Genomic DNA, 21660 nt, shown 5'->3' with positions numbered 1-21660 from the left:
TCAGGGCAGAAAGTCAGTCCCTGTGGAGGGTAGAATATGAGCTCAAGCGTAGGTGCTGGCTCAGTAACATCCTTACCTACCGCAGTACATTCTGCTTCAAAACGAATTTCTCCCATCAATGAGTACCAACCCGTGTGCTGACCTTAGGGGGTCAGAGATAGTTTTGAGTGCTAACTTAACAGAAAAATGTTATTATTTATTATTCTATTTTTTTTTACTAGCGTGCCTATCAATTGGTTTCAGGGTGATAATATTAAACCCAAAGCATAATTTACTTTCTAATTAGTATCCTGTAATTAACTGCATCTATTTAAAAATGGCTAAACATAATTTGTGGGCTTTGTCTAGGCTCTGGAAAGTTGTTTTTCCTACATGAAACTAACCACTGAAAATGTGTTTGTCATGCTAGTCTCACAGCAAGCCCCCTCAGTATTTCTCCTACTCAGGAAACTTCTTTCCAGCAGTCACACTCAAGAATTCCAGGGCAGCAGGAAACCAATGTGCACAAAAGTGGAGAGTTATTGCTTGAGGCAGGCAAACTAAATAGAATCTGAAGCACTAACTCCAGGAGTTATAAATTACACTCTTGACAGTGTTAATAGTGCTTACAGAGGTAGTTCATTTATAAGAAGGGAAAATGTGTCCAGGTGGATATACCAAGCTGTGCATTGAAGAAAAGCTTGTCACAGAGAAGAGTAAAACAACTGAAAATCTGTTTGCGAAGAGTTGGTTGAAGAAAAAGCAAACAACCCGCAGACCATTCCTACCACTGGCTGCCGTGAAGATGGCTCTTCCTCCATCTGACTGGCTAACACAGGTGCTTTAGTGTGTCAGAGAAGATAAAGGTGGCTGGACACCTTGGGAGATGGCATTTTTGAAAGTTGTGAGCTGTCAAAGAGGGAAACATAAAGAGATATCTGGAACACTATGCTTAAAACCATGATTAGCAGTTATTTGAAAGAGCCCAGAGGGGAGAACAGTGGAATTTCAGTGGCCACCTCAGACCCTTCATTGTTGTATATGTCTTTATATTAAGAGTTGTGCTAACAGTTTCCTCTGAGATTAAGACATCTCATCTCTCACTGGAGTTCCGCATGTAACAGGAAGAACTCAATTCAGAATACTGCCGGAAGTCCCTGAAACTCACTAGAGTGTGAGTCCTTTCCCTCCCCAAGAGTGCAGAAATAATGCACTGCTGATATTCACCCCCGACAAGCCTAGCAACCAGGAAGAAGCTAAGACCAGCTGAACTGCGTATAGGAAGCAAAGAGGAGCTGTGCAGCCTAGAAGAGGGTCAGATCAACGGAGTCACTTGGAAAGATACTCTTCAACCAGCGTGAGCTGCCTGCAGGCTGTGTGCTGCAGTTTCCTAGTTTTGGTGAGCTGCCACCCTTGCTGGGATGGGCTTTGGTAATGGTGTCCTTGTGCCATTTCTGTTCCTGTAAGGAGCCCCACCCACCCATAGTCCTTTAGCTTACTCCAATAAAACTCAGTGCTTCACCAAGTTGGATGGTCATGGTATCTGCACTTAATCAGTAATTGGTTACCTATTTGGGGTGAGCAACAGTTTCTTCATGACTCTCCAGGAAAAGTCTGTCACACAACCCTCATGTCTCTGTAACTGTAGGAGGTTACTTCCTGTAGGTCCAGAGGGTGCCCGAGTCCCTCCATACCTCATTTAGACATTCAAAATAATCTCTAATGACTTATAATTCTGAATGCAAGTCAGGTGCAAGGTAAGTACTATAAAATTGTTATACTGTCTTGTAGGAAACAATAAAAAAACAATCTGAGCTAAACATAGTACCATTTATCTACACTCCCAGGTCTTGCATGGCTGAGGCAGAACCGTGGGTTCAAGGCCAACTTGGACTACATAGTAACAATAAGGTGGGGAATAAAATAGGGAGACTATATATGTCCAACTCTAAAGAATGCTCTGTTTTATAATTGGTTGCAGCTTCCAATGAATAATTCTTAAATACAGAGAACAGAGCATGTTATATAAAAACAAAAACAAAAACACACACACACATGAAAATAAATGCAAGGGCCGAACAGGTTAGAAATGTATAATCTAAGCCAACAAAAATCTTAAGTGGTGCTGGGTGGTGGTGGCGCACGCCTGTAATCCCAGCACTTGGGAGGCAGAGGCAGGCGGATTTCTGAGTTCAAGGCCAGCCTGGTCTACAGAGTGAGTTCCAGGACAGCCAGGGCTACACAGAGAAATCCTGTCTAGAAAAACAAACAAACAAACAAACAAACAAATATCAAAAAAAGAATCTTAAGTGGTACAATTTAAACGATTAATTGTGCCATTTGCATATCTGTAAAGTTAGCACATCTGTTTTATGTGCTATGGATGAGGCAGCAGATAAATGTTACATTTAGCCCTAACAGCTGAGACATGTTCAGAGAAGGGAGGGTGTCTGGATCTGTGCTAGACAGAATTCATGTACAACCCTACCAAGACACAAGAATGGCACTCAAACTATTCTCTGCTTTCACGGAGCCGCCCCTCCACCCTGCCCTCAAAGTCCGAATGAAAAGAAGAAGCTCATCTCTAGAGACCTCGTTTCCTGTAGGACAGGAGGACAGCAATACACAACTGGTATCCTGGCCAGTTTTCAGTATCTTTGCTGCATTTGTATTGTGTGACTTGGTGTCCCTTCCCACACAGCATTGAGCTGGCTGGCAGCCCCCACTCTTCAGCTGGTGTTATCTCCCGCCCTTGTTCCTTGGAACAATATGGCGCTTTCACCTTGACGACCAAGACTGCCTCAGGGCAGTCTCACCTGGAAGCCAGCAGAGACCCGCCAGACTGGAAGCAGGCGACCAGCTGAGAAAATGGAGCCAAGGAGTTCTCGGCCTGCTCCTTGATGTTGGGGGGCAGGGTTGTTTCCTAAAGACTATATATCTTGACAAAATAATATTAAAGTCAGTCCTGACCGGCAACTGTCGCCTTGAATCAATTTATCTTTCGCCCCCTTCCCCTCACCCCCAGAATTCTCTTCCAGGTATTCCGGTTTGCATGTGGCCGCGGGCGGCTACAACTTGGGGCAAGTGAGACTCAGTTTACTCAGCTTGATGTCAAACGGGAATGGCCACCTTAGCAATGCTTCCTGGGTTGCTGTTGATGAGGAAGTGAGTGTGTGAGATGTTTGGCTTACAGTAAGCATTCGATGACCATTAGCCCAGTCACAGGAACATCCCACCTCAGGACTGTCTCTGCAGTCAGGACCTTCAGCATTGGAAAGTGCCAGGACATGAGTTTTGAACTCATGGGGCCCCTCTCGTGGGGCCTAGTTCACTTGTACACCAACCCTGGCTCCCCTCCATTTTTTTTTTTTTTTTAATTTCTGGCACGACTCAGTTTCAAATATTCCACTTGCTTCTAGCCCTAGAAAGCACGTGTTCTTATTCAGTTATTTGTTGGTTTGTTTGCTGCAGGATATTTGATCACATTGTGAACCCTGAGACTGTGTTCTTTACTGAAACAAAACAAAATAACCAAACTGTTTCTAGTTGTGGTGTGGCACAGCCCTTAGCACACACCCTTAATCCCAAACAAAGAAGGTAGAATTTGTTTGTAGAAGGAACCACCCATATTGGAAAGTGGCTTCTAAATGCGTGGCAGACATTGTGGCAAATCAGAGAAAGATTTGACAGAATAGGATATGCCTGACTCTTACGAGAGGAGAGAGAAAGGGGGCAACACCAAGAGGAAAGAGAAAAAAGCAGTTTTACTGGGAGAATTTTACAGAGACAGGTTGAAGAGAGAACAAACTAGACACAGGTGAAGACAGAAGGAACCAGAGAATGAGAAGGAGCCAGAAGATTAGAACAGATTGCCAGAGCTAGTTTGAGGCCAAGCAGAGCAATTCAGTCAAAGGCAGAGAGAGAGAGAGAAGCTCATTTGAATCAGTGTGGAGAGGAGTTTGAGTCAGAACAGCTGAGTTGAACCAGCCAGCCAGAGCTCAGAAAGAACTAGAAAGGGTGCGCTTAGTCGACAGTAAATCTCAGAGGCTGAAAACATTCTAGGCCTAGATAAGATTGTGGGGAGGCTACAAGCCTCCACGACTAGGCTTAGATTAGCAGACAGAGGCTGTAAGCCTTGGAGAAGCCAATTACATCAGGAGAATAAAAGTTACTTTCGCATTAATTTGTCTATTTTTATTTTTATTTTTATTTGATTAGGCAATCCGATGTCTGAGACAAGGTCTTACTCTTTTGTCTAGGATTCAAGTGATTTTCCTCCCTCAAGCTCCAGATAGCTAGGACTATAAGAATAATCGTTGCCGATGATTTTAATTGCATTCTTGAAAATTCCTATTAGCCGTAGTCTCTTCCTATGACTTTCTCTTCACAGACTCTTATCCTTAGAATCTACATGTGCTGTATGTGCATATGTGTGCATGCTGTGTGTGTATATGCTTCCATGGGTAAATGTACGCAGCATGTGCAGACTCCAAGGATAAGAGAATGCACATTCTTATGCTGAATCTACACATTTGATTGATAGACACACTTGCACACATTAACCTGAATTTTCTTTACTATGCCTAGTGTAATCCTGAGCAGAATTTTCAAGTTGGTTTTTTGGAGTTTCCAGTTCCACTGACTTTATTTTTCAGAAGAAAATAAATAAAGTGTCTCATAAGTCATTATTATTCCCTTTGAGTAACGGATATTATTGCACAAGATAATTTTTTTGAAATTATGAGGTAATTGCATCATTTATCTATTTAACTTATGAACTTTAACTCCATGCTTTCGGGCAATAAGAGAGGGGGAAGATTACAGACATTTCCACTGAGGGAATGGCAGTGTCCCGTGTCCTTTATCAGTGAGCATATGCATAGAATGTCAGGGACCCGAGACAAGTATCCACTCTCCTCCGCACATGCATGTCACACAGCCATGCTGGCCCTCCATTCCTTTCGCAGCCTGTACTGTGAACATCTCGCTGATCTCACTGTGAGGAGCGTCGCTCTTACGTTGCATTTATTAGTGTTCTATACGTGGGTCTCCTGTAGCCTAGCTTGGCTTCAGACCCACCATGTTTCTCCTGATCTTCCTGCCTCCAGGTTCTTATGTCACAACACCCAACATTTCTTAAGCTACATGAAGACACAGGTAGAAAATTCCATATTCGAAGTTATGTGACAAGACACTGTCGAAGAACAAGTGTGCTAAGCATGTTATAAAGTGGGCTTCAGGTAACCACATGTAGATGAAATAAATGAATGTTGTCTTTAGATTTGGGTGTATCCCAGGGGCACTTCATTATGCGTATACAACTCTTCTGTATCTGAAAACATCAGATACAGGTCTAGTACTAAGCTTTTTTGGGTAATGGAGATAAAGCTCATATATATCTCTATGCACACCGAATATAGTAAATTAATATAAACTAATTTCTTCATTTGTGGCCATATTAAAGAATGAGCAATTTATTCTAATGAGAAGTAAAAGTAGCCACTTTGATTCATTGAGATAATATTCTTATATATAATATTTTGTGCAATATCAGGGATTTTCAAATGTAATTTTGCTTTATAATTTAATATCCTGAACACAAAGCTATTACATTTTATTTAAAATTAAAGTAACTAGTAAAATCTTATGAGATTAAAAACAAGCAAATATCAGAAATGCCCAATGATGTGTAAATAATTTCATGGTTGGTCTTAAAGACAAAGTCAGGCAATTAAAAAAAATAGTTTATTGAATTTTGACTCTGCTGATAACTTCATGGGCTTAAACTACATTCTTTTCCTATTGGAAAGGTCTGTTCATTTTCACAGTCCATTGCATTTTTTTCAACTCCCTCTTTCTCTCAGACATTCTCCCCTCCCCATCTATGGTTGGGGATGGAGCCTAGGAACTTAGATAGGCTTGGCACGGTAGTCTTCCATCAAGCTACGTCCCTGATAACCAGCTAGGCATTTCCTCTGACTTTCAGACTACTGTGTCCAGCCCACTCTTGTACATCTATCGATGATGATGTCCCAGCAGAAGGCAAACAAACAGATTAGATTACAGAGCCAAAACTAAATGTTTCACTTTTTCCGTGTCCTCAGCCTCTTTGAGCCTCCTCTCTGTACCCAACTCTATTCTTATATCAGCTTGATCTCTGCTGTTCTGTCCTTCAGCGACTGGCACTGCCACTCTATACCACACAGACACATGGTTAGGCATAGACATGACTTTTCCATGGTCCGCTTTGCCACAGGCAACAATTCAACTTCATAACTACCCTTTAAATTAGGTTACCTTTCTTCATTCCAATAGTAGCTTGGTTGGAGTCATCCTCCCCCACCAACCAGACTATAGCAATAGTAAGAGCTGCTACACTTCTAACACTGTTTCACTGGTCCATTATGGTTACTGTGGTGGTTTGAATATGCTTGGCCCGCAGGAAGTGGCACTATTAGGAGGTGTGGCCTTGTTGGAGGAAGCACCTCACTGTGCAGGCAGACTTTGCAGTACCCTGGTTCCCAAGCTCCACCCAGTGCGGAAGAGACCCTCTTCCTGGCCATCTGTATAAGAGAGACTCCTCCTGGCAACCTGTGGGCCATGATGTTGAACTCTCAGCTCTTCCAGTACCGTATTTGCGTGGACTCTGCCACGCTTCTCGTCATCCACGAGAATGGACTGAACCTCTGAAATTGTAAGCCAGTCAGCCCAGTAAAATGTTCACCTTTGTAAGAGTTGCCTTGGTCATGGTGTCTCTTCAGAGGAATGAAACCATAACTAAAACAGGATGATTGAGGGGAATAGAAGAGTACTATTCCTGAGATTAAAATACTTAATACGTTCTTTTTGTCTTGAGGATAATTTACAAGTTCCTTGATAACGTTTACAAGGACCCACCCAACTTCAGGTTTTTTCCTCTCTTTCATAAAAAATAACAATCGCTGAGTGGTGATTGGCACACACCTTTAATCCCAGCACTCAGGAGGAAGAAGCAGGTGGATCTTTGTGAGTTTGAGGTCAAATTCACAGAGTAGAGCCTGCTCTACAGAGCTAGTTCCAGGTCTTGAAAAACCAGGAAAAAACCAAAACAAACAAAACAAAACAAAACAATAAAAAAAAAACCAAACAAATAAACCAAGCCAAAACCAAGGTAGCAGTAGGTCATCCTCAAAGTGTTTGCCTCATAAGCAGGGTCCCTAGGTTCAATCATCAGTAATCCGATCTGCAAGCCCCTAAAATCAAAACCAAATGCAACCCAAACTGAAACGATGGGTGTGTCCTCTTGGCTATGTCAACCATTTTCCAGGGCAGGCTCCTTGTTCAGGGGTAGTTGGCCAAACCTACTTTTTTTGTTTTTTCTTTTAAAGATTTATTTACTTATTATATATGTGTAAGTACACTGTAGCTGTCTTCAGACACTCCAGAAGAAGGGATCAGATCTCGTTACAGATGGTTGTGAGCCACCATGTAGTTGCTGGGATTTGAACTCAGGACCTTTGAAAGAGCAGTCAGTGCTCTTAACCCCTGAGCCATTACTCCAGCCCCCAAACCTACTTTTTAATGTTTTTGGTTTTTATTTCTCCCCTACATCTCTTGTCTAGGAAAATAATGACACAGAGGTTACTTTTCATTTCTCCTCCCATGTATGACCTTGTCCTGGAGCTGAGAAAAGCCAAATTAGTTTTTAAAGCCCCCTTGAGGAGTTTAAACCCCTTTCTGGTTAAAATGTGCTTACGATGCATTAAAGAATAAACACAACAAAGGAGTCTATTTATTAATTCTAAAGGCCCTATCTTTTATACTTACATTTTATGTCAGAAAAAATTATCAAATATCTACTGACATAAAGAGATAGAAAAATTAAAAATAAATATACCTTGACTTACTACTATTCAAAGCAACAATTCTTTGGGTAGGAAGAAGGCTCAGCGACTAAGAGTGTAGACTGTTCTCCCAGAGGACCTGAGTTCAATTCCCAGTACCGATATCACACAACTACTTGTAACTCCAACTCCAGGGAATCTGACACCTTTTTCTGGACATTTGGGTACCAGTGCCAGACTACTATGAGGGAATTCCATTGCTTCTCCACAATGGAGGTAAGGAAGATTATGTCTGAAGTGTAGGAGGTCCTGTAGAGTGTGTCTTGGTGTTCCTACATCCTGTAACTAACATCAATGGGAAACTATAACAACCAGATCCTTGCTATTGAAATGGGCAAGTTCATGAAACCCAAGAAAGTGGTGCTGGTACACTGTCCGGGCTGGACACTACTCCAGACACAAAGCTGTCATCAGGAAGAACATTGATGATGGCACCTCAGACCACCCTTACAGCCATGCCCTGGGGTCTGGAAGTGACCGCTATCCCTGAAAAGTGACAGCTGCCATGGGCAAGAAGAAAATCTCCAATCAATCCAAGATCAAGTCCTTTGTGAAAGTTTATAACTACAACCACCTCATGCCCACAAGGTACTCTGTGGATATCCGCTTGGACAAAACTGTTGTCAACAAGGATGTGTTCAGGGTCCCAGCTTTGAAATGCAAGGCCAGGCGGGAGGCCTAGGTCAAGTTTGAGGAGCAATACAAGACAGCGAAGAACAAATGGTATTTCCAGAATCTTCACTTTTAGGTATATTTTTGTTTTCATCATTAAAAATTAAATCAAACAAAACAAACAAAACAAACAAACAAACAAACAAACAAAAACAATCAGATCCAGGCAGGATGACAATGTAATGGGTCAAGACCTTCAGGCCTGAAGACATAAGTCCCTCCTCCAGGGCCTGCCGAGGTGTTTGCCAAGGGTGTAAGAAATGCAGAATGTGCAGCAGAAGCTGACAATACCAGCTAAGGTCATGTGACCAGCTGCAGAAACAAGGATTATTATTGACATTAGTGTTTCTGTCACGTCTTGTTAAGAATGTTTCTGCGCATATGTAGATAGGCACATATTCAGCAGATATTTGAGTTTTCTCTCCCCCGTATTCATCATGTAATGTAACACCAGTGAGATACTATCAGTGGTTATCACATTTCCATGGTGAGACACGGAAAGAATGCCCCTCAAGGGACACTGCCACCTATTCCAAAATATATAATGCATTCATACCTGCCGGTGGGATAGTTATATTGTGCTAGACATACTTAGGACCTGGTTATTTTTATATTTGGAAATTAAGAATGACATAAGCAGATATGATAGTGTGTTGAGTTGACAAGGGGTGGATTTGGGATGGCTGGTCTTAATTGTCAACTTGATCTAGGCAGACCTGTGAGAACCCTTTCTTGATTCAATCACTTGAGGTAGGAAGATCTACTGTAAATCTGGAATTATATTTTTAGTGTCAGCCAACGTAAAAAAGACACAGGAGAAGAAACTTTTGCTTTTTTTGTCTGCTTGCCCTCACTCTCACTGGTAACTTCATCTAGCCTACTGATGAGGCATTCCTTTGCTGGTATTAGAATATTCTTTTTTTTTTCATTTTTATTTTTATTTATTTATATTTTTTTATTTACATTGCAAATGATTTCCCCTTTTCTGGGTCCCCACTCACCGCAAGTCCCATAAGCCCTCTTCCGTCCCCCTATTCTTCCATCTACCCCTTCCCACTTCCCTGTTCTGGAATTCCCCTATACTCTTGCACTGAGTCTTTCCAGAACCAGGGCCCACTCCTCCATTCTTTTTGGACATCATTTAATTTGTGGATTATGTCCTGGGTATTCAAAGTTTCTAGGCTAATATCCACTTATCAGTGAGTGCCATAATTGATCTTTTGAGATTGGGTTACCTCACTTAGTATGATGGTCTCCAGCTCCATCCATTTGTCTAAGAATTTCATGAATTCATTGTTTCTAATGGCTGAATAGTACTCCATTGTGTAAATATACCACATTTTTTGTATCCAATCCTCCGTTGAAGGACATCTAGGTTCTTTCCAGCTTCTGGCTACTACAAATAGGGCTGCTATGAACATAGTGGAGCATGTGTCCTTATTGCATGCTGAAGAATCCTCTGGATATATGCCCAGGAGAGGTATAACAGGGTCCTCAGGAAGTGACATGCCCAGTTTTCTGAGGAACCACCAGACTGATTTCCAAAGTGGTTGCACCATCTTGCAATCCCACCAGCAGTGGAGGAGTGTTCCTCTTTCTCCATATCCTCGCCAACATCTGCTGTCTCCTGAGTTTTTGACCTTAGCCATTCTGACTGGTGTGAGGTGAAATCTCAGGGTTGTTTTGATTTGCATTTCCCTAATGATTAATGATGTTGAACATTTCTTAAGGTGTTTCTCAGCTCTCCGAAGTTAGAATATTCTATATCAGGGATACAACCTAGGCCAAAGAGCTGCAGAGACACTTGGTAGCATTTGCCAGTTTCTGAAGTTTGGACTAACGAGTGATGGCTTTCTGTGTGGGAACAGGGGGCAGGTGAACCAGTGGATTTTCTAAATCTGAGCCACAAAACAAAATGTTGTGTTTTATAAAAATAAAGACAGAAGGAATATGTTTTGAAGGGGGTGCCTCCGAGGGCCCATGCCAAGGCATCCCTTCCCTCTGAGGAACCAGCCACAGACGTTATAGAATAGAGTTTATTCAGGCCATGGGGAGGGGAGTTGAGGGAGTGGAGACAGAGAAAGAGATAGAGAGAGGAGAAGAGTAGAGGTTGGCCATGAGGGGGGGAGGGGGATCAGGAGGGAGAGAATAGAGGGAGCACTGGAAGGAGAGAGAGAGGGGGGGAGGGAGAGAGAGAGGGGAGGAGAGAGGGGAAGGGCTGAGCATCTCCATTTTATAGGGAGCCAGGCATACCTGGTTTTTGCCAGGTAACTGTGGGGTTGGAGCCTAGACAAAGTGCTAACATTACTGACCACCAGTGAACTGAAAAAAACTACTAGATTCTTGGCTTTTCCATTAGGAGATAGCCATTGTTGGGTTACCTAGACCATAACCTGTAAGCCAGACTAATAAATCCTCTTTTAATATAGATTCATTTTTTTTATCAATTTTGTTCCTCCAGAGAAACCTCTCTTCCCTCTTCCCTCTTCCCTCCTCTCTCTCTCCCCCTCTCTCTCTCACACACACACACACTCACACTATCTTAAATCCAACTGCAATGATTCTGTAGGTATTTTTTTAACATACAAATTACTAGGCCTCACATACAACATATGTTAAAGGTTAGGTGGGGTTGAAATAGAGGGAATTATAAAATGTTTCTGAATCTTGCTTTACACGAGACCTCCATGGACTTTTGACTAAAAAAGACTTTGAATGATGAGGGGTGGATCATGTCTGTAATCTAGCACTTCGGAGGTAGAGACAGAGGGACCAGAAGTTCAAAGTCATCGCTGACTATATACTGAGTTAGAAGCCAGTCTGGGAAACCCTGTCTCAGAAACACATAAAATGAACAAATAAATACAAAACAAAATGACTGGACACTTTCTGAAAAATAAGACAAATGACACCACACTAAAGCTAGGATTTTCCAATGATTTTATTGAGGTAACATTTCCCAATTTTATACACACATATATGCATACACGTATACTTAGGAAAGCTAAACAATGGTCTAAGGCACTTGGAATTGTGCACAGCAGGGTATCCTACGATATTATACTACGAGACTGAGTATAATTTTCCATTTTAAATAACACAAACACCAATATAGAATAAAAAAAGTAATACATTGTCTTTCAGGTTACAATCGTGGACTACAGATGCTTCGGTGTGGTTACTTGCAAGGTTCACACCCACATATTATACTATAGTAATGAATTAGGAACAAAGAGAGGGAGAAACTGTCGTGTTTATCCGGGTACAGTTCCAGTTATTAATACCCACAGATAGTACACCTGTGTAAAGATTAGGTCACACACTGGAGAGTCACCTAGCTAATCTCCCAGTGACCAAGTTCACCATCGATATCACTTTAACGAAAGTTTGAAATAGCAAAAGAACACAGACAGTCCATTTTGGAAAATACATGGTTACTTGGGATGGGGTGGGGTTGGGGGGTGGGGGTGGGGGTGGGGGAGAGAGAGAGAGAGAGAGAGAGAGAGAGAGAGAGAGAGAGAGAGAGAGCAGTTTGAATTTTCAGCAGGTATTTAATTGGTAAAATGTGTGTGGGATGCTTTGAATTCACGGGAACATGTCTAAGCCACAGAAAAAAAATACTAAAGAATTAGTGCCTATATTGAAGCGATGACAGTGGTTTGACCCCCAGTTCTCAGTAATTCTTTCCTAATGCTAGTCATCACTACGGTGGCAAATTCTCATGGCGGATGCTCTCTGAGCAACGTAATGATACAGTCAAAAATCACATCAAGAGCATCCGTGAAGGGAAAGTCCCCTGACGCTGGGCAAGCGCACAAGTATTATTGGCATTTTAATAAAACCACAATGCTGACCTGAGGGTGGAGCAGCCTCCTGCCTCATTTGCTTCTTTCAATGCATTCTCTTTATTTATTTATTTAAAATACTGCTGTTAAGAAAGATAAGATTTTTTTTAAGCACCATCTATAGGTTTACGCTATAACCACCTTTATTGATTCCAAGTTGCTATGCTTAAAAACAAAAACAAACAAAAACAAAAACAGCAAAAAAACCAACAACGGGTCTTTAGAATTTTAATTTTAAAATATCAGAATGGGAGGGATTAATTCCATCCTTGCAGCTAGCTAGCTGCAATTCATCGAAATATTTTTCAAGACCTATTGACTATTCAGTTTCAGTGGCACGAAGGATATCTTTCTGTATGGTTAGCACAGCTTGCTCGAGCTTGCTCCTGGGGAAACCTCATTTTGTTTTTGCCTATCTGTGGTGTGCACAATCTGAGCGCCATCCGCAGTTTCCCCACATTTCTGCCACAGTGTCAAATTCACACATCTTATTAGAAGAGCGGAACCATATGGCTACGTTTACATAAGGGAGCCCAAGCAGTGTGTGTGTATGTGTGTGTGTGTGTGTGTGTGTATTAACTGCATTGTCAACAGGAGGAAGGGAGACTCTTTTGTAACTTGGTCTCCAGTATTACCAGGTAGAATCCAATGCTGAGTTCCAAAGACCAATGCTTGACGCAGAGCCACTGAGTTCCGGCAACCAGGAGTCTAGTTCTGAAGTAACACTGCAGTAACAAACAAGACTTGCTTCTCGTGTCCTCCAGAAGGATCAGGCCCTGCCACGTTGCCCACTCCCCGCTGTACTGGACAGGGCCACCTAGGAAGCTCTTTCCAAGGGAACAGGTCAGTTTAAGCTGCATCTAAGCAGAAGGCTTTGAAAGAAAAGTTGGGTAGAGACATGCAAGGCAGCAGACATGGTATTCAGAGACAGGCACGTACCCCATGGTCCCTTGCTGCGGTAGACAGTGGCGTTTAGGTGAGGGGGTTACCTTTGTGTGCAGGCAAGCGGGAAGCTTTTTTTTTTTTTTTTTTGGTTCTTACAATGTCTGGTGTTGAGTCACCAGGAGGATACTGAACATCTTGCAACATGTGGTACATTTCAGCACAACAAGGATTTATCCCCAGATCCAAATGCCAACAGCACCCCCACGGGGAAACATCTATTGACAGTTCTTTGTTCACAGGCAGCTGTGTTTGAGAAGCAACAAGCTAAATGGCATATTCCTGCGGTACTACCCAACACGGCTAAAAACTGGCATTAGGTCAGAATAGTAGCCGCAGGACTCTATTCTTTGCCAAAAGCCTTGCATTTTTATATATTAAAAAATGAGATTTTTTTCTTATTATGGGGTGAAGCTGGCCTCAAAAAATAAACAAAACACACAACAAAATACAGTCATACCAAAAAAAAAAGTCTATATTACAGTCGCTTCCTAGAAATGCTAATAGTGGTTTAAGCTTCGAAAGAGGCTTACCAATTAGAAAAAGTAAACAGGAAGCAAAAATGAGAATGGTCAGGGTTTTTCTACCTTCACCTCCATCTCCATCACCCTTTGGTCCCGGCGCTCCTTTGGTCCCTAGTGGGACCTAGGGCCCCCTTTGGAACTCGACTTTGAGTTGCCTAAGAATGTGCTTCAGGAAGCTGTTCTCATTAATTTGACAATTGCTTATTTTTTGTGCCCGTCGGCCCCTCTAGCACATATCTCCTGAAGGTTCATTCTGCTTTGTTAAAGGAAAACATATCAACAGTAAGTAGACAGCAAATACTAACAAAAGATTAATCATTTGAAGGGGTGAGGGGGACAATCTGTGTAGTGCACGGACGTGAAGGAGTAATGATCCCCGAGCACAGCTTCTTGTACTTACAATGATAAGCAAGTGAAGTGGGGCTTAGGAATGCATAAACAAATTCTCTATGCTGAGGAAAAAGGCATAAATCTATATATGCTGCATTAGATTAAGCCTGTTTCACATACTCTAAAGAACCGCTGATTTCTCTAAAATATGCTGCAAAGACCATGCATGAGGAACACAGGATGGATTTTGAGAGCAGGAGATGAAGAAAAGGAAACTTTTTTTTACTGTGCAAATGCAGTCATATGGCGTGTGTTTCTGTGGGGTGTATCTGGGTGGGCATGAGTTGTGATCCCACATTTCTTTCTCTCTCAAGAACAAACTCCTCAAAGGGGAAATCATGTGAAATGTAAATAAATTTAAATAAATAAATAAATAAAAAAGAACAAACTCCTGTTTTTTGGTTTTTTGTTTAAAAGTCCCAATGGATCACTGGGTTAATTTCAGGATACAAAGCCTGACTCACAACTCATTTTTACTATTTGGTGATTTTCGAAAAGCATATTAGATTCCTCTCTTTCCTTAAACACAGTTGTAATTACATTTCAGAACTTTCTTCTGACACCAGAGACAGAGAACTGCCTTCATTTGGTAAGTAAGGGTGAGACGAGGAAGCCAGGAAGTAGCTTCTTTTTTGGGTAAGGCAGGGAGACTGATATGTTTGCCTTTCCTTTAATTAATAGCTGCTCAAATACCCAAGATGGTTCTCTGAATATTGCAGACTTTGGGTTAAATGATTTAAGGAATAAACATAGAGGTAAATTACAGCTAACATAAAACCGCAAGACATTTCGCATGTATAGGAAATGACCAGTCAAGGTGCCCCAAACACACATGGATTAGGGCTGCATTTGTCACAGCGGTTGTAGGGCCAGGAGGCTGCTGTGTGAGGGGGGCTTAGCGGCTTCTCATTACCTTAATATCAACAGGGCCTCCCTCCTCCATTAAAAACCAAGCCAGAATCGGCCCCTTCGGCTTTTCTATCATCTAGATTTTTTTCTTGCTGGGACCTTCAGTGAGAGGGGCTAATTTTCTTTTCTTTATCATCACTCAGGGGTCAGGAAAGCTCACTCAGTTGCCTAAGGGTATGCTTTCGTGAGAAACTGGAATTGTGTTACAACTGCAACACACGCATGCATACACACACACATGCCCACGTTTCTGCACACGCTTATTTTCTTAAAGAGTAGCAGTTTGCTGGTTGGACTGAGGAAATGCTGGCAGTGGGCAGAGGGGTAACTAGACGGAGAGGGAGCCTTGTCTTTGCCTTCTGTGGGGATGCCTGGATGGAGACCTGTAGAATCGGCTACTGCTGAGGCTACGTAGCCTTTAAACTTCTCTGCCCTTACAAATTAACCAGCAAAATAGTCTTATTCTGAGAACTACCGTGTGTGGCTCATGATATTTTAATTCCTTCCATGACTTTTAAAACCGTTAATAGTTCATCACATTAAAGAAATCAGTGGTCCCTATTAGTTAAATATTAGACAACTAGTTGTTAATGTTGAGCTTTCTACATTTCTCAAAATGTATCAATTAGTATGAAGAAAGGGTATAGGTATCGTAAGTCTGACAGATGGTATCAGGAGACAGGCAGTGCAGGGGGTTGAACTGGGAGCCTCAGCTTGTAAGGCAGTTTGCATTTTGTTTTGTACTGGGTGACTATTACTGTGGAAAGTTAAAAACTGTATCACTCAGACCACTAGCAGCGAAAAGTTTCTTTTGACAAACCAAATAGAAACTTTCTATGACACATACTTTGAATGACAAACTGTGCTCCTGTCTTGCACTTACAATGTACTGATAACATTTGATTAGAAGGTTCAAAATGCTCTGAGATTATAAGCCTGGACAAAGAAACGTCATCTGCCTTGGCCTTTTTTCCCATGACACTAAGATGATAGCTGGAGATCATGAAGGAAAACTACTTTGCAAGTCATTAGAACAAAGTTACTATTTATAGTAGAATTGAGACGCTATAGAACAAAAGCTAGGGGTTAGAGCACAACAGAGCACACACACCATCCCGGTTCAATCCCAGCACTGCAAAACAACAAATCTAACAAGCCCCCAGACAAATACCAGCGCACTCACAGACACTATTTCAAAAGCAAAGTCTGTCTTACGCCCTTAGGGAGACGAACTGGTGTAGACGGGCGGCTGTTTTCTGAAAGCAAACAGCTAAGCACAGCTATTGGTACAACAATGCTGGCTCCTCGTGGCGTGGTCCTTCTGGCCTTTCACAACGCTCCGTTGCAGCGAACCACTTTCACATTTAAATGCAATCATCAGATTTCAAGTGGTCCCTCCAAATACCACAGAATGGCAGGACCTACGCTTACTCCACTGATTAAACGCTGACTATTCAGTTGAAATAGAAAATTACAGGCTTCCACATTCTGAAGCTGAAACGCTTCAGAACTGTCATAGTTCCAGATCAAAGAATGAGATAGATGTGGTGTAGAATCTGCCTTCTTAAAAAAAAGTGTGATGTAGATGCTGCTCTCTTCTGTTTTTTTTTAAGTGTGTTTTTAATCCAAGCCCCCCCCCCCCCCCAATTGACGGTGAAATTCAAGGTAGTATCACAAGTGAGTCCTTCTGGGGTTCTGTACTGGGGCCTGACACTACAGAGAAGAGCAGCTTGAGGGAGAAAAGCTTTTTAATGTAAACAAGGCTGATTACAGACTCCTGGGGAAACTGGCTCCAACTATCTTACTGCTTCTCTGGCATGGGGAGTAAATACCGGGTATATGGATATGATCCACACATTCATCATAGAAGGTAAGGTTTTCTTTACATAAACCAGGAGTCATCTGTGTTCCTTTAATCCTTAGGGTATTTTTGTTAAATTCATGTGCTTGGTTTTTGTTGTTTTATTTTATTTTATTTTTTAAATAGCAGCAATCTAACTTAAAAAAAAAAAGATCTTTAATGCAGCATTTTAAACTACATGGTATGTTTTTTTTTAAATTCCCCCTCGGAGCTTGGAGCAAGCAGCAGACACTTGTATGTTGCTTAAGTTGCAACTCTGGATTGAGTGTTTAAAGGGTGTCGTAGTCGTCCATATCACCTTCTTTAGCTAAAGAATGGTTTCCTGACTTTGGAGATAATTAAGACCGGGAAAGAGCAGAAGATTTATTTCTAAAGCTTGCAACAGTTTTACAGGGTCACATTACATCAGACCTCATTCCTGTTACCCTTGCAGAGCGCTTATACATTAGGAAAGCGATATAAGAAAATGCGTGGATAGCTGTACTACTGAAAAAGCATGCAACACAGTTGGGTGCAAGCAAGCATGCTTGGTAAGAGCTGGTAGAAGCTTCTTGCATTTAACGAACACTCATATTTGTTTCTGGCAACTGGGTTCACTGGCACGACATAGAAAATAAATGCTACTACACAGAACCATTATTGGTGAGACAAGAACGTTCTAGAATGAAGTCTTTAAGGAATCTACGTAGGTTGAGTAGGTTCCCAAATCCCTTAGGAAGTTCTCAGCTACCAAATGCCTACTGCAAAAATATACCTCTCTCCATTCTTCTTTTCATTAACATAATGAAACAGTTGTCTTTCTTTCTTAGTTTTAGCTCTCACCCTGTTGGGGTGACCACCAGCAATTCCAATGTCTTACTGTCTGTGGACCTACATGCGCTATACCGTTTGGCTTTCTGGTAGATGAACTGGCGATTGTCTTCTGCATGTCTTCTTTGATTAAAATTCCCGATGATGGACAGCTGAGGGAACCAGAGTGCCCCTGAGATCAGTGGACACTGCGGGCAGCCAGGCTGCACCGGCTCTCAGCGTCTTGGTCTCACGTCTGGGCTGTCAAGGTGAGGAGCATTCTCAACCAGAGCTAAGTCGTACACCTCCTTCACCACCACGAAACGGAAACACACACATTCAAATCTCAGTGCAATGTCGGGGTCTCAGGAAGCAGGGCTTCTGCCGGGGACAACCAGTCTTTGTTTCTGAGCAGTCCCATGCTTCATTATGGACGATGAAACCTGGAGCAAGAAACAGAAACCGTGAGCCTGCGGCGTGGAAGGGGATTCTGCATTTGGTGAAGCGAGAAAGATGCAGAAGGCAGTTCTGAATGTCACCAACCCAGTTACCATTAAATTGCCGCCTTAACAGAACCCTGTTAAGTGTGCTATATCGGAAAGCAGACACGAATCTTATGAAAAAGATCGTGGTAGCATTCGGACTCAGAGAACGATCAAGATGAACCGCCGCTACGCTCCAGGGTCACAACCTAACCACATTACGCGTGGTGTGTCGTGAGTGGATTTGGTTACACTTGACTTGTAGATATGAAAGGCAAAACAATGATCATCATTATTTTATCAGTTTAATGACGGGTATGGTGGTGCATAGCTGTAATCCTAGGACATGGGCAGTAGAGGCAGGGGAATGGGGAGTTCAAAGACATCTTTAGCTACATGAGGCATTCCAGGCTAACATGGACCAATGCTGTCCTACAAGATAAAACAATACAAAACAGAAGAAACACCCCATCCCAACCCTAACAAGGCCATTATTATAGCATCCCACCAGCTCCTCCCAGTGACTTCAAATGACTTTCACCCCTTGGAATTCTTGTCCTTTTTTTTTTTAACCTATATTTTTATTGATTTTTATGTGTGAGTGTTTTGTTGATGTGCACACTTGTGCACAAAGTGCATGCTTTGTAAACACAGAGGGCCAAACAGGGCATTGGATCCCCTAAAACTAGAGTTACAGACAGGTCTAAGCTGCCATGTGAGTTCTCGGAATTGAACCTGGGTCTTCTGGAATAGAAATCGGTGCTCTTAAATGCTGAATCATCTATCTAGCCCTTCTATCTGGGTTTCTAAGCACCCGAGGGACGTTTTCACCATGGTGGTCCACATGCCTCATAAAAAGCATCTCGACAACTATAGAGAGGTCCCCCACCACACCCTGCCTTTATCTTGTCCTATCTGCTGCCCTCCTAAACTAGGTTGAGTGTAGAAGTCCCAGATCCAGAAGTCCCTTTATCTCCTGCAATCTCACTTTCCATTTGTCATCAAATCCTGAACCCAAGTGTCCAGTCACTTTTCCTCATCAACTTGTGTTGCCATCACTTAAGCAAGCCTTTCCCTTCCTGCCTGCATACGGGCTCTGGAACATTCCTGAAGTTGGGGAGCCTACGATTCACAAGACGCTGTCCTTCATGATTGCAACATTGTCCTTTTACTTCACATCTGTATTTGTATTTTGAGACCAAGGTAGAAAGCCATCGCCTTCACAAAGCTTGGGCTGACTCAGCTCCTCAGTCTACTCTGACTCCACATTTACGTAGCTCTGCTTACCGCCCCTGGTGTTCCTTACAATTGACTGCTCGTTTACCTGTAAGTGAGCTGGGCTCCCTGTCTATCAAATCACCTTCCATACCATCAAGTGCAATCTAAAGTATCCATCCCGCTATACCAGCTTGTTGACAAAGGAACCTATCGTGCGTTCCTCGTTCTCTACAAGACAGAACTTCCAGGAGTTGTGACTGAATCTGTTCAGAATGTGGCCCAATCCACGCATCTCCATCACTATTCCTCGACGCTGGTCCCTAAACGCCTGCACCTGTTTTCTCTCTCTCACCTTTATCTTTCTTCCCATTGCCACTTGTCCAATCTTATTCTTTGAGATCATGAAATCTCTTTTCTTTGCCTCTCTGGGAAGCATTGATTGTTTTCTTCCATGTTGCATGGCCTTTGATTTATATTGGTTCATCATCATTATGAGGTAGGGTCTTTGTGCAAAGGCCCCTCCTACTAGGCTTACAGAAAACCCAGCAAAGACCTGCTTTCATTCCAACTTTCATACTCAGGGAATGCACTACCTGGCAAAGGGCGTCTCCTACTATGGTAAACTGAACACTAAACAAAATAGGCACTGGGAGGGAGTCCAGTGGTAGATTGCTTGCATAGCACAAAGAAGGCCCTGGATTGGATCTCTGGCACCTCAAAAAGAGAAAAAAAAAAGAGAACAGATAAGGCAAGATTGGCCGCACGTTGATCTTTATATGGTTCTTGTGCCGTTGCTTATCTGAAAGTCAAGATACGATACTGGGAGCTTTCCCAAGCCAGTGAGGTAGATGAAGCTAAAGCAGGAATGTGTGCACTTTGTGCTCAGGTCTTAACTCCATTGCTGGTTACCCTGAGTAGGTGTGTGACAGCCTGCCCACATGATCTACATTTGAGGAACAGAGGGTTTTGCTGGGCCTGTCACCTGGGCCACCGTGCCCTGGCCATGCACAATGCCTTCCTGCTTATTCCCCACATACTAGACATCTGTGCTTGCTTCCACGTCGGTTCACCCGAGTGTGGGTGGGATCTTTGCTCTTTCCTACACAGTGGACTTGAAGCTCTCCTCTGTTGTTTAAACCGTACAAGTGTCACTTCCTTAAGTCCCACCCCACCCCTGGCTTTCCCTGACTTTCCAGTCTGTGGTCCCCTCCTCTCACAACATCTTGCTCTATTTTCTCCACAGCCCTGGGGATGACTGCCTATTTCTTTACCGTTAATAATTTGTTTCCCTCATCAGATCATGACGTCTGGGGATGGGGACCTCATCTATACTGAGTTCCCAGGGTTGAGACCCCTCTCTGTACGTAATCAGTACTTGTTGGATGCATACCATTACAAATGCATTTAGAAATGATTCAATAACTCTACACACAATTTTATATAACAGTTCATTCTTAAGACTCCTAAATTTATTTTAAGTAAATACACTACTAGTTTATGAGAATTCAGCAGGTAGAGACTTCTGGAATGACATCGAGGAAGGGCCAATGAAAACCTGAAAAAATACGAGAGTTCTTTTTCTATAGTTTAACATTTTTAAGTGTATTGTATTACTTATTTTCGTGTGTGTGTGTGTGTGTGTGTGTGTGTGTGTGTGTGTATGATGTTCATTTGGAGTTCAGAAAGCTACTATGGAGAAAGGCTCCCAGATTCACTTTGTACAGCTGCAGAGACCGAGATACTGGGAAGCTAAGTCATTTGTCCAAGGTAGAGAAGTGGGAAGTGGGGGGTTGGCTCCAGAGTCTATAATTTTACCTATATTATAGACCAAAACAAGCTCTCAGCTGAGATTTCATTCAAAGGGGGAGGTCTGTATTATCTTCTTGTGACTATCCTGGCAGGAATGGAGATATTTTAAAGAGAGACGTCCATACTATCAGACTACTGAAACAATAAACCACAAAGAATTAGAATTACCCTAGGAATCCCATCCTGGGTAAGGGCAAGGCTGAGCTCTCATCCCTCCAGAGACTTGCCTGCCAGAAAGAATCCACACACTTTTCTCCTAATTTATTAGACCACCTCTGACGACAGACCAGAGAGCCAAGACGATGAAGGGCAGACCCGCAGCTTGCCCGGCGTTGACCGTAAAGGAGCCCCGATCTC

General features: G+C 42.5%; 1 protein-coding gene and 1 pseudogene across 6 annotated transcripts in view; one reads left to right on the top strand and one right to left on the bottom strand.

Annotated features, from left to right (window-relative positions):
- Nucleotides 1–8192: 8192 nt before the first annotated feature.
- On the top strand, nt 8193–8610 carry LOC127673613 (60S ribosomal protein L27-like; annotated as a pseudogene).
- An 8744-nt stretch (nt 8611–17354) lies between these two features.
- Phactr2 (phosphatase and actin regulator 2) overlaps nt 17355–21660 on the bottom strand; it is a 255526-nt gene continuing 251220 nt past the window's right edge. For all 6 annotated transcript variants that reach the window (XM_052169358.1, XM_052169355.1, XM_052169352.1 and 3 more), the window contains one exon: nt 17355–18237. In XM_052169358.1, coding sequence (XP_052025318.1) covers nt 18222–18237 — 16 coding nt within the window. In that variant the 3' untranslated portion in view covers nt 17355–18221. The remainder of the gene's footprint in view (nt 18238–21660) is intronic.

Source organism: Apodemus sylvaticus, chromosome 23 (genome assembly GCF_947179515.1).
Source record: "Apodemus sylvaticus chromosome 23, mApoSyl1.1, whole genome shotgun sequence".
In the NCBI taxonomy this organism is placed as follows: domain Eukaryota; kingdom Metazoa; phylum Chordata; class Mammalia; order Rodentia; family Muridae; genus Apodemus; species Apodemus sylvaticus.
This window is presented reverse-complemented; position numbering and strand designations above follow the sequence as displayed.